General features: G+C 41.0%; 1 protein-coding gene across 1 annotated transcript; it reads right to left on the bottom strand.

The window, feature by feature from the left end:
* Window positions 1-2,740: 2,740 nt before the first annotated feature.
* Window positions 2,741-14,043, bottom strand: micall2b (mical-like 2b). Its single transcript, XM_058091283.2, has 16 exons — window positions 13,747-14,043; window positions 12,407-12,455; window positions 10,493-10,634; window positions 10,246-10,424; window positions 10,053-10,180; window positions 8,213-8,824; window positions 7,945-8,138; window positions 7,584-7,650; window positions 7,353-7,483; window positions 7,112-7,164; window positions 6,208-6,331; window positions 6,035-6,137; window positions 5,571-5,644; window positions 5,384-5,498; window positions 4,838-4,884; window positions 2,741-3,427 (listed from the first exon to the last, which is right to left on the bottom strand). The coding sequence occupies exons 1-16, from the start codon at window positions 13,887-13,889 to the stop codon at window positions 3,357-3,359; spliced, it is 2,232 nt and encodes a 743-aa protein (XP_057947266.2). The 5' UTR covers window positions 13,890-14,043; the 3' UTR covers window positions 2,741-3,356.

The following is a 14,043-nucleotide window of genomic DNA, read 5'->3' on the forward strand; positions in this document are numbered from 1 at the left end:
CTCGGGATCTGGGAAGACTGGAGTGTGAAAGAAACAGCCAAATCAGCACAGCGACTGGTGGACTTTAGCTTCGGTTATGGGGTTGATTCACAGATTTTGGACCAAAATGTGTTCATCTATGGGACACAGAACACATCACCTTCCTGATCAGTATGATGGTTGGACATTCCCATGTTGTTTAGACTTCAAACAAATTGTTTGAACAGATGAGCATCTGGAAATCCACAGATTATTGTGGAGATCAACAATTATTTTCATGACTTTTTGAATTTCCCCACTGTCATGATCTCTTGATGGCAAAGGCAAAAAAGTTTGCTCTCTTTGATTGTGGTGAGATTGGCCATTGCAGCGTGCCATTTGGTCAGGTTGGATGCAGTAAGTCATTTAACTCATTAAAAGTTCCCGAAGGTTATGGAACAAAAAATCTCAGACCCAAAACATTTTCCCAGTCCTGAGGCGGAGGATCCGATTGGCTGTATTTGAAGACACGGGATGATGCTCGGCCCAAATGAAAGTTATTCATTCGGGGGTGCTGGAGCCTATCCCAGCTGTCTTTGGGCGAAAGGCGGTGTACACCCTGGACTGGTCGCCAGCCAATCACAAGGCACATATAGACAAACAACCATTCACACTCACATTCATACCTATGGACAATTTGGAGTAGCCAATTAACCTAGCATGTTTTTGGAATGTGGGAGGAAACCGGAGTACCCGGAGAAAACCCACGCATGCACGGGGAGAACATGCAAACTCCACACAGAGATGGCCGAGGGTGGAATTGAACCCTGGTCTCCTAGCTGTGAGGTCTGCACGCTAACCACTCGACCGCCGTGCCGCAAATTGGCCATTTGGAATTTGCAAAAAAATATAACCGTAACCGTCCTGATGGCTTCCAACGTTACGAGCATGGAGATCCCAGGTGAGATGTTTTCCACACTGCACATTGGAGGTGGCGGCGTCATTATCTGGGGTGCTTTGTCCTTCAATGGAACAATGGAGCTTTAGGTTGTGCAGGGGCGTCAAACAGCAACTGGCTATGTGGAGATGTTGCAGGGGGGCATTCCTCATTCTTTTTTTAAACAGGACAATGCTGCAGTTCACAATGAACAAGACAAAGAACTTCTAGGACTTCTAACCTCATTAATTTGGACCATCCTGCGTGTTCCCCTAACCTAAATCTAATTGAGAACATTTGAGGATGGAAGGCAAGGGAAGTTTACAAACATGGACATCAGTTCCACACAGTGGATTCCGTCAGTGAATCAATCTTCACCACCTGGAAAAAACATTCCCACAAACCTCATGGAAACACTGGCATCAAACATACCTCAACCATTTTTGAGGTGATTAACAATGATGGAGCAGCTACTCATTACCGAGTCCTGATTTGCGATTTGTTTGCTTTTGCTATGGTCTTGAACTTTTAAATCAGCTGAAGAAGAGCCTATTTCTCTTTCTTTGCCATCAATGGCTTACTCAGAACATTTTTTGTCTCATTGCCATTTCTTCTTTTTCCATTTTGAATCACTACTTGGAACCTCCTGAAGGTCCAACTGTGTAAAATTCAAGCAATTTTTCAACAGGTCTTAACATTTTGATCAGATGTTTTCACTTACCTTCTTTTGTCAATAATATCACATAAAATACACAACTGAAATAATATGCCATGTATATCATCACACATGAACATACTCAAATAGCTAGATTTCATACTTGCATTTGTCCCTTCTGTTTTCTTTAGAACAGACACCATTAAGAAATGGCAATACTTATTCAAGCAGCATTCCATGCATTCTCAGTTCTAATGGTGTTTTACAGAGTAAGTGCGAGAAGAAATATTTATCCTCACAGATAAATGATGTTGGGGATTGATCAAGCATGAATCCTCTCTGCCATTCACATCACTCAACACAAAGCAGCATCTTTTAAGAAGCTTAAAGTGTCTTCAGCACACAGACTATTCTCGCTCTTTGACGCCTCATGTCACACACACTTAGAAAAACACAAAGAGTGAGACATCAAGCAAAAATACTCAAATGATTCTCCTGCGTGTAATGTGTGTGTGTGTGTGTGTGTGTGTAGACCACATGTGAAGGGGTTGCCACGGGCGACATCCAAGGGTCCATGTGGAGTTTCCTGGCCTGTGATGGTTTTTCCAGCGCTGCTGCTACCTTAAGTGTTAAAGAGACACAACACAGAGTTGCACTTAAAGCAGTAATCAACAGCTTCCTAAATTATTACTCATTTTATTTTTACAGAAACAACAACATAAAAATGCTACAAAAGTATAAATATTGCTAAACTCGTGTCTTGTGCTATGCTAAGTCATTAGCTGCCAGGTTCATCACAGAAAGGGCAAATGCTGCCACATGGTGGCGAGAAATCGTTACTGCAACCTGTTATTCAAAACTGCACATTTCTACTGCGATAAAACACAAGAATTGTACTTAAAAAATCAAGCTTTACAAGGACAATAATTCTAGGTTGGAGATAAACAAATTTATCGATATGTCGCTTCTTGTGATTTTAGCCCACAGCGGTGTCGAACTGCATTGCATTGTCCTGAGACCAGTTTCTAATATTCTGTTGCATCTCAATGCAACACTGTAGAGAATATAATATACAAATATTTCGTTATTTTGTGTTTTTTATTTTCAATTAGTTTGCCTCTTAATTAATGAACAATGAATCAACAATATTATTTTAATTAAAAGAAAGAACATTAAACATTTAGGTCAGTTTTCAGCATTTAATGATAAAATCTATAAGTTACAGCTTTATAGCAGGAGGAAAAACATAACTTAAATTGTTAAATTGCATGCACACAAAAAAGAAGCTCCAGAGCCTTCATGTATTTTAAATTCATTCAGATCCAATATGGATCATTACAGTCAGCCAACATTTCATCTTTGAATCCTTTCACCCAAGTTAGGTTTTGAAGAGCCTTAGACGCACCCGAGTACGACGTGACAGGAGGGCAAGTTGCAGTGTGTGACCCAACTGACCCAACAACAGACCCGAGTACAAGAAGCAGCTTTAAGACATAGGAAATATGCATTTCCTTTCGCTCATATTCGTCATATTAGTGTTTACAACCAACATGCCTGCTTGTGTGTGTGTGTGTGTGTGTGTACGCACATGTGGATGCATTAAGTAGACAAATTAAGACTGCAAGCAGATTGCAATTTACAACTGGAGCACCAGTTACATGGTGTATCATTAACCCTTCAGGACTGTCTGTGTGTGTGTGTGTGTGTACGTCACACACACACGTTAAGTTGTCCACTGACAAAAGTAGTAGAGTGGACTGACATGAAAGGCACCAGAGGAATAGCAACAAACATGTTTGAAAGTTGTCACGCTTCCTTCTTGCTTGCCCACGTGAAGAATTTGGACATGGAAGATTTCTTCTTGTCTTTTTTAACACCTGAAAGAAATGATATTTTTAAACACCTGTCATACGTTACAACCGAAAAATTTAGGAAACACATAATGGGGAGAAAATGTACAGCGGTGTGTGATGTAAGATTGATAAGGTGCCTTCAAAGGACTGCTATTATGGTGTACTAAATGGGAAGGAAAACCCACTCTTGAGAGAAGAGCCGATTGCTTTTAGGTTCTGTATTTTCATGAGGTCATTAGGCACATGACACACAATATGTAGCAAGATCAGCTCGCCTTAAAATAAAGCTCTGCTGTCAGTCAGCTAGAGACGGGGGAGCTGTTTGATGTTGTTGTTGTTAGTTTATCTTTAGGCTAACCTAACATGATGCTGATGTTCAAAAGTACAGCAGCTCACAACAGTTATGCCAACAGCCTGGCCCGCAGCTTAATGTTACGTATATCTGATATGTGGCTTCTATTACAATGGACAATGGCAGTTTTCTTCTTGGGAGTCACACTAAGCTACAGACACACAAATCAACGTTTTCCTAGCAGTGCTGACTAAATTCCAGCATCCAAGCTACATTTCGAACAAGACACTTCCAATACACTATTGTGTGACCTCCGATACTTACTTAAAATTGATGAAAAATAGAGTGCCTTCGTGGAGGTTATATTCCGAGACCATGAGTGAATAAAGAGCATTTGTTAAGTTGCATTATGTTGCTGCGTCTGTGTATGGTAGGCTCGCTCCTCCACCACCAAACCTTCCTGCCATCTTGAGGTTGAGGACTTTTATAATTGGAGACCAACATTTGCAGTAAAATAGGCTCTATTTACATTTTTTAACATTCAGTTACAATAACCATTATCCCCAAGATCATCCCCCATCTCCCTCTTATAAATAAAAAGCTGAATGCATAACAAAGTACAAGTGTCCCTCACACACATTTTGAAGCATTTTAAATTGTAAACTATACATATGCTGTCACTACTAATGAATGATGGAATTGATGACACTTTAAACTAGCTTCTAAAGACTTGCAAGTGATTGACTTGTTCCTTTCCTGTGGATGTGGCGCCACCAGCAGGATGTACAAGGTACAAACAGCCCTCAGTCATTCAAACATCACACCAACATGTAATGTACGGTTATGTATTATGCTAATATTTTGTGCTTTATTATAACATATTTATACATTATTATCAAGCTATGATGAATCAGATGAGTTTACAGAAAAAAAAATCTGCCTATTTTTGGAAAAAAAAGTGCAAATGGGTGGGTTTTCCCCACAAATTAAAAAAACATCAGCGAATTCACAGTGAATCGCAAATATGCAGGGATCCACTATGAGCTTTTTAGCTGCTGTCACCGTGATATGCTGTTGCTAATATGCTGGGGGGAAAAGGGCAGCTAAGACGGCTTGTAGACATGTGGTGTGGAGATACTCACTGAAAGTCATCATGAGCTTGTTCAGCTCCTGATCTTCCTCTTCCTCTCTGCAAGAAGTACAGGGCATACACAAATTAACAAAATAATACAAGTGGAAGATTGGTTGAAGATTGTGACAGTGTTGGCCATTGACCTTAGAAAAACATTCATATTTCATCAAACTGTACTTGTGCTTGGCCTAAATTAAGCATTTTCAAGCATAAATATGGCTAAAAAAAACGAAATACACGACCTAGGCAGAGGATGCATTCTAATTGTAAATGTAGTATTGGCCACTCGGTGTCAGTATTTGGTGAGACAAGGGGCAGAGGTGATTCTTATGCATTTATTTATAATTTTATTTAACACTCCCTGTCTGTCTTTAACTGCTATTATTCACTCGGGTGCTCACAGAGTTGACTCTGAAAAACACTGCCCCTTGTGCTTCAGGAGCAAATTACAGGTTTACGCTTAAACCCGAAGCAGAGCTATAAAAGGATCAAGATTGTGTCAGAGGGGATGGCGTAGAGACTAGGCAGAAACAAAATTTCAAGTGTGCAAACAAACCTGAGCCTGTCTTCATCCAGACCTTCTACAATAGCATTGCGGTCATTGACGATCTCCACCAATTTGATCATCAGCTGTTCTTCTCTCTTGCGCTCCCACGTTGTCTTCAGATGTTCTGAGGATGACAAGATATATGTTTTTGTCTCTTATTATTTACATATATTTAAAAAAAAAAAATAGTCCTCACCTGGTTTATCCATCAGCTTCCTGAGCTCTTGTTCAACACTGGGCTGCTGCTCCTCCAAGTCCTGGGTCTTCCCTCTATATGCATACACAAAGTAACAAAGAAGCATTAAAAAGAAAAAAGAAATAGTCTACGACCCCCTTGTGGCCAATAAGTGTGACTGCACCCGCATTATTTCATTCTGCAATTGACTTATCTGACCAATATACTTCCACAATTTTTCAAGTAATTCTCTTCTATACCACATACTAAAATGTCAGACACTTTCTCTGTAATTTGATAATATTTGCTGAATAAATATTTGTTGAGGGACAAATCATGGATGCATCTATCCAAGTGTCTTCACTATGTGCCATGTACCACGCTGGGTGATGGCAGCCGGTGGGACACTGGGAACCTTCTGGCCCAAAGTCTGTTTCACTAATCGCTCAGCTCGACAGCATCCCGAGTGCCTGGCGTGTACTCACATGTAGACAAGCTCGGACTCCCGTCGCATGGCCACCTGCTTGTTTCTGATCAGGCTGAACCACTCCACCATCAACTCATCCATGAGAGAGTCATCCTGCCCCTCTGACACACAAAGAGACTTGCAGTTAGTCGCATGTATAGATCACGTAAATATAGTATGTGTGTTTGTCACCGTCTTCACTGTGGCGTAGCTTTGTCTCCAGCTCCACCCCTCTCTTCTCCAACTGGTTGAGGTTATCTTCGATTTCCTGCAGCTCCTTCATGATGGCCTCTTTGGGGATGAAGTCTGGTTTTGTCTGCAGATGCGGCAGAAGATGGATAATGTGAGGCAAACCACACAGGCACACCACTGTTTCTTCTGTCACATGCAGCAGTGGTTCTCAACTAATTTGACGGCAGGACCCACCATCACCCTTCAATAACAAGTGGTGACCCAAATTGTGGAAATTTTTGAAGGTAAACTTCTGAAATATTTAATATGTGATATTTACATTAATTAATTACATTGTAAACGTAAAAAGACTGTTTGCAATGGTTATGTTGCTGCCTAGAGGGCGCTAAGCGTTAGCTCATGCCCTCTCCCTGTGTCGAGCATGCAAGTTGCACCGCAGGTAACACATATGCACAGGAACCTTTAATACAAGCTGGCTGAATAATTTAGAGCCTGTTGCAAGCAGTCCCTCATGAAAAAAAATAATTAATAACTAATTTGAGGCAGTGCAAAATAACACTGTGTGCCAACAAAAAACAAGTTTGATACTTCAAAAATTATTTTAATATATTGAAGCCGGCACAATAATCCAATACATTGTCATTTACTGTGTTATTAACTTATTTATCTATCGACCTACATTTTATCTGAATGAGAACTCTCCAAGTCCACACTTGATGTACTTCCCTTCCCACTCAAGCTTCACCACGTCACCCATGAACATGACACGCACCTCATTGTGTTCCAAGTTAATAACACAAAAGAGGGTGCTGGGTAAAGACCCCGCAACCCACTAAAAACATCTCAGCCAACTGAGAATCGCTGACACAGAATCTTTGACTTTTTTCTCTGAAAGATATTTTACCTTTAGGACGTTTGTTTTTGTTGTTGTGGGGTCACTTCTGCCGTTACAAAAGCCTGGAAAAGACAAAAGAAAAAAAATGGAACAGTGATTAAATAAAGAATAGAAGCATTTCTCGTCTTAGAATAAAAACAAATGGATATGAATACATTTTGTAACAAAAATCGACAAAAATACTGCATGTCTTTGCTGAATAACTTCAAGCAAGAGTTTCTGATTTCAGCCATAAAAGTGTAGAGCTCACCTTGTGATGGTGGGAAGGTGACAGAGACGTCAGGAGGATGAGAAGGCTCCACTAAAGGCCAGAGAGACACCTTTGAGTTTCCAGAGTCGTTCATCTTCAGTTTAGCAGATGATTGGGTTGAGTCAGCAGTTCTGCATCAGAAGAAAAAAAAGAGAACTTTAGTGTTTTTAGTGTTTAATGTTGATTGGTTTATTAGATTGGCTCCTTGGTTCAGGTAAAAACAAGTCGTACTTTGTTTCTTTGGAGATAGGTTTAAGCCTTGACCTCCACTCTGCGGGCGTGTCCTTGTCTGCTGATGCTGAAAACAAACAAACACATCAGTGTTACAATGACAAGCGGTTGCCACGGAGAGCATTTGACTAGGCCATCTGAAAAGGGTGTCTACAGCTTCTTCTGTACTGTCTACACAAAAGATGCTATTTAAAAAAATCAGCATGATGTCAAACAACAGTATTTTTGCTATAACCTTAAATTGCAAAAGCCACAAAAGTAAAGTTAAAGAAAAGCCCAAGATAGTAGTTTCCAGAATAAATACTGCAAGGATGCATACACGTGCGTGTGTGCGTGCGTGTGGACATAACCTACGTCTCACCTGAAGCGTTGGGTGATGCCCCGGGAGGTTTGGAGCCTGTGTCTGGAGTTCTGGTTCTGGGCTCACTGGTGGTGACTGAGGATAGGCTCCCTTCTGAAGGTGAAAGCTGCAAGTCGGCCAGGATGGATGGGTTGACTTTGAGCCTCACCCTCCCTCTTCCCTCTTCCATGGGCTTCTTGACTACCTGAGAGGTTCTAAAGCAGTGGTGATAAAGGCGTATTAGTTAAGAGGAAGTATTCTATGTGGTTAAGCATGTTGGCATCCTTACACATTCGTTTGCTTTGGCAGGTCAGACTTTGGCATCGGCTTACTATTGTTGTTGTTTTCCTCTTTTGAGAGTTTCTTTGAGGTTTCTGCAGCCTTCGTTTTACTGTTCGTTTCATCATCGGCCTTCTTTGCTTTGTGTTCCTCCACCTTTGCTTGATTTTTAGCTCCAGGCACATCCTGACCTCCTTTGATTTCCTGGATGGGATCAGGAGATTTTTTGCCTCTTGGGGCTTCCACTATCGTGGCTACAGGCTTTTTGTCATTGCTTTCTGCCTGGAAGAACTTGAGCTTGGACTGGATGGTCTTGGCCGCTGTAGTAGAGGTCCGAGGTGCAGCCACAGGCCGAGTGATGATGGGGGCAGGTGTAATGATGGTAGATGAGGGTTTGGAAACGGGAGCCTTACTCTCTTTTGCTGGTGTGGTGAGACTTGAAGGTGAAGAAGACATGATGGAGATGCCTGAGAGAGTGCTTGGTTTCTGGACCTGCAATGAGGGAATCAGTCTGGATGGAGCTGTGGGGGTCACTGTGTTGCTTTTCGTGAGCTCTACTGCAGAAGTGACACTGGAGGGAGCATCTCTTAGGAGTGTAGTTGTGTTTGAAGGAGCCAGTAACCTAGGAGACCATGTTTTTAAAAATCTGCACTTAATAAAAACGCATACAAACATAGGACATAATTACCAACGCAAAATAAAAGCTGTATCAAAGAGGAGTGAGTTTAAATTAGCCCAGATATGTTAACCCACAATTGACATCCTAGTTACATTTTCTTGTTCTTGTTGTTAAATGAACATGTCAAATATTCCTGAATGCAGAACTTTCAGGTCTGTTTCTTTAAAATAGCCTAAAATAGCAAAGCTACACAAACAATGCTGGGTGAAAAAACACCCCATTATTGAGCCCACGTTTTAACATTAATTAATGCAATCCTTCAATTCCAGCAACAGTGTCTTGCCAATGAAATACGTGTGTCTGTATTAATGTTTGATACTGATGTGTAAAAAAAGTCTGTATGAATGCATGGGAAAAAAATAAATACAAACTAAAAAAACAAAACAATTAGTATTTGATATGTATAATCCAGACTGAAGTGGTTTTAAAAGATATACAGTTTTTACATTATTTTTTAAGGACTGATATTTTTGGGACAAATGTGTAAATGACATTTAAGGATCTCTTAAGGGTTATTAGAGATGTAGAAACACACTGAATTGGATATATTATGTATTATTCATGATTGTGTTATTATAATTCATAGCAATACTATTATTATCATTACTTTCAATAACAATTATCATTACTATTATTATTATTATTAGTAGTAGTAGTACTATTGTAATTATTGTGGGTTAATACATTAATTAATTCATTCATTTTCTACCGCTTATCCTCACGAGGGTCGCAGGGGGTGCTGGAGCCTATCCCAGCTGTCTTCAGGGGAGAGGCGGGGTACACCCTGGACTGGTCGGCAGCCAATCACAGGGCACATATAGACAAACAACCATTCACACTCACATTCATACCTATGGACAATTTGGAGTCGCCAATTAGCCTAGCATGTTTTTGGAATGTGGGAGGAAACCGGAGTACCCGGAGAAAACCCACGCATGCACGGGGACAACATGCAAACTCCACACAGAGATGGCCGAGGGTGGGACTAAACTCGGGTCTCCTAGCTGTGAGGTCTGAGCGCTAACTACTCGACATGTAATGTCATGTAACTCGACTCGTAATGTCAAACAAAAAAATAATACTAACTTCAGGTATCCCTGCCATTTCTTTTTTTATGGAATATTACACTATCATCATATCGGACACTCACAATATATGTAGTGACACTTACTTTGCACAGTTCCTGTGATAGAGTTTCCCATCCACTAGATGTCGCTGCACCAGGTGAACATGCTGGTTGCAGGACACACACTTGTTACTCAAAGTTCCTGTCTGCTGGGATTTCTCTGCTGGGGACTCCTAAAAGACAAGAGGAGTGCTTTTATATTAATTGTACAGTGTGTAGACATTTTAAACACTTTTACCCGTGCAGTGATTCTTGTTTGCCTCAGTTGAGGAAGAGGCCGTGTGACGTCAGAAGAAGGTGGAGGGTTGTTTGCATTTGCCTGCTTGAACACCTTAGACACCACCGGCTGGTTCTTCTTCCCAGCTGGCCCGCCAGCGGGTACCTCAGCAGGCCGCTTTACGGCGGCTGCACCGCCAACTGCAAGCACATGATGATAATAATGATCAGGACGATGGGACAAAGGGAGAGACAGAAGTGGTGCTCACTTGGGGAACGTCCGTGAAAGTAGTTATAGTACTGGGAGACGTATGTGAGGATGCTGAGGCGGTCTGGGACTTTGAGAGCCACCATGTCTTCCGCATCCAAGAGTGCGGGGATTCCAAGCTTGTCCTCAGCAACCTTAAATGCCTGCAAAGAACCATACATATTAATCACACCAAAGAGTTAAACTTCACAATTTCTGCATGTATGTGCAATTAGAACAGAACATCTTTTGGAGATAGATGAAAGAAAGGTGCCCAAACACCTTTGACACTGACAATAATTCTAGGGTAGTGTTTGCAAGCAGAGACAAGCACCTGCGGGCATGCAACAATCATTAATGAGCTGTAAAAACTGATTGTGATGGATGGAACGTTTTTCCACATGCAATTCTTAAGCCATGGACAGGAGAAAAACACCACAGTCTGCTGATGAAGATCCAGGAAGAAAAGTGAGGAATGCACGTGAGCAGCCAACACTGATGTTGCACCCTTGTACTTCTCTCAGGCGTCTTTGAACACCACCACTAAGTTTAAGCTAGAAAAGGCACACAGAATAAATCTATTTATTACTTGGATAATTTACATAGGTTCGGCCACACTCACATTTTGCTATGTGCCATGCTTTGGAAACACTGGACAGTGAACGTCGAGATTGTTTGACTAGCGTGCTCTGATACATACTCAAGCATTTACTGCCACCGGCACCCTTGGAAGAGGTGGGCCTTGACTCGGCAATGCTTGTAAACATGTTATATAATTAATGTAATTGCTCCTCCCACCAGTTATAAAGGCTAACGGTCACTTTACATAATAGAAATGTAAAAATTGTTTGTTTTCCCCCAAATCTTTGACTTAAAACTAATTTCTTTTGTCACACTAAATGTATAGAAAGAATGAATCAAACATAAATAAATGTATAGTATTTTATATAAGTCTTCCACAGTGGGGATGGTGTGTTTTTGGTGATGTGCAGTGTTTGGTTTCCGCCAAACATAACGTCTTGTCTGATGGCCAAAAAGCTCAATTTTTCTCATTGCAACTCTCCCCTAAAACTTTGACCAGTGAAGAACCCGTCTTCCTTATAGTTTATCAATACTTTATGAGCACACCAACCAAAAACTTCAGGGGATGCTTAATGCCTTGGATTTTTTTTTTAATCCATCCACTGAATTGTACTTCTTAACCTTTTCCCTGAGTTGCTTGGACTGTTCTTCTGTCTTCATGGGGTAGTGGTTAAGGTTAGAAATACTGATCAACCAGCCTCTGGAAGCTTCAGACACTTGAAACACAATTTACACAATTTCTTGACAATGGCCTCCACTATCTCACTCATTCCATTCAAATTCAAATTTTAAAATTAGTAATCACAAAATAATGACATTCAAAACTAAGGCTCTTGTTCTAAATGAATGCTCATCATTTATTGAGTACAGTGGAAAATGCAGCACAGCATGCTTGGTCAGATTCTTGCCAGTCTACTGGGCTTTGATTTGATTCCTTCGCATAGGCTTCATAGGCTTCACGCTGGCTCTGTGGTTAGCACGCAGGCCACACAGCTAGGAGTTCAATTCCTTGCTCGGGCATCTCTGTGTGGAGTTTGCATGTTCTCCCCGTGCATGTGTGGGTTTCCTCCCACATTCCAAAAGGTTAATTGGTGACTCCAAATTGTCCATAGGTATGAATGTGAGTGTGAATGGTTGTTTGTCTATATGTGCCCTGTGATTGGTTGGCGACCAGTCCAGGGTGTACCGCGCCTGTCGCCAAAAGACAGCTGGGATAGGCTCCAGCATGCCCACAACCCTAGTGAAGATAAGCGGCATAGAAAATGGATGGACTCTTTTAGCCAGGGGAGAAGTCTGGCATGACAAAAAAAAAAAAAGGAAACCTCACAAGTACAGAATGTAAACATTGACATACCAGATCGTTGTTCTCAAATACATTTTCTTTCTTCAAGGAGTCAAAATCACTGCAAGAGAAGAAAAAAAAAAGCAGAAATTGTGAATAAACTTCCTGATTTGTCCATTTAAAAAGTGGTTTAAAAATATAAGTGCTTTAGTGAGTCATGCACAACCACCTCATGATACTGACAATGGTGGAATAAATACTTCCGGTGTAGCACTATCATAATATTTACATTGGCATATCTGAAGCAAAGCAATGTTGTTTGGCTAGGTGCACATAAGCAACTTCTGGGAGATGCTGGGACAAGCCTTTGGAAAACTGTATCTCAATAAAATATCAAAAGGCAAGCAGGAGCACATCACATTTGTGAAACAAAAACACTTCAAAAGTTATTGCTGTATGTATGTATGTATGTAGTATTTATATAAAGTTATTATGTAATCTGGCTAAGACAACTAGATCACTTGCACTGCTGGAGGTTTTATTAATGTTTATTATTGTGCTTTGTTTGTCATGTTGACATACTGCAAAGTTGCATACAGATCCTAATGTTAATCCAATACAGTCAAGATATGCTGAGAAGCTAAAGATATTTAAAGAAAAAACAGCCAACATCTCATCTTTGCGTCATTGGTGACTATTAGCAATCATGAGATGTCATGTCATAAGATACTATTTTAATCTCTCTTTGGGCATATGTGTCCAGTCCAGAGCTACCCTGCCTCCCGCCCAAAGTCAGCTGAGATGGGAACCAGTATAACCCCATGACGCCGGTGAGGTCAAATGCCATAGAAAATGGATGGTTGCGTTTCAAGTTTACTCTTGTAGTGTCCTTGTTTTCTCTCTCCCTCTCTATATATAGCCAAAAAACAATATTAGAATGACTAAAAACTGCTATTGTCCTTGGTTATAGCTTCATTAAAGCAGAATACTTTACTCCAGCTACATCTAAACGAGCCCACCAACTATCCAACAGATAGAAACCAAGAAACCAAAATATTAGGATGACTATGTCAATCAAGATTGATCTGCTTTCATCATATCTTTGAAAAGCTGAATGTTTTGGTAAAACTCAATAAATATAGTACATTTGTATACCCAATGAACTGTGTTCAACTGTCTCTCCCCACACCCAAACTGTAAGTGTAAATAATATAATAAATCCATGCACAGTAAGTGTGAATCAATTATTGAAGTACAGTCAACATGCCTCTTTTAGTGGCTGTGTGGTTAACTTGGTGTGGTTAACAAATCCGTCAGCTTCCTGTCACATCAGCTGATCATGTATGCAATGTTACAAAATAAAGTTATGAAGTGATCAAAGTTAGTGACACAAAGAGGGAACTCGCACTTACATGAGTTCTGGTCGGTGTTTGTGGATGAGAGCACAGAAAGCTAGCCCGTCCCGGAACGACGTGGTCATGTTGTTGATAGACACATCTCGGTAGCCTTCACACTGGAGACGACACCACTGCTGGAGAGCCTTCACGGCTGCCATCCCGCCGGCAAGCCGGAGCTCAGTGCCGCCTGGGCGGACTCCTCTCCGCGTTCTCCCCTTTCAGCTCGCTACCACCAACGTCACGGAGCTCCCTACTCCTTCTTCTTTTTCGTCCACAGTCACTAGAAGAACTCCTTTTTAATGGTTTTTTGGT

This window comes from Doryrhamphus excisus, linkage group LG9 (genome assembly GCF_037039965.1).
Source record: "Doryrhamphus excisus strain RoL-2023G ecotype Guam linkage group LG9, RoL_Dexc_Guam_v1.1, whole genome shotgun sequence".
NCBI lineage: Eukaryota > Metazoa > Chordata > Actinopteri > Syngnathiformes > Syngnathidae > Doryrhamphus > Doryrhamphus excisus.

Coding starts and splice junctions, on each gene's coding strand:
- micall2b (XM_058091283.2), bottom strand. CDS start 13,889: ATGGCAGCCGTGAAGGCTCTCCAGCAGTGGTGTCGTCTCCAGTGTGAA. Junction 6,138..6,207: donor GCTACGCCACAGTGAAGACG/GTGACAAACACA, acceptor TTTGTGTGTCAG/AGGGGCAGGATGACTCTCTC. Junction 5,645..6,034: donor GAGTCCGAGCTTGTCTACAT/GTGAGTACACGC, acceptor GTATGCATATAG/AGGGAAGACCCAGGACTTGG.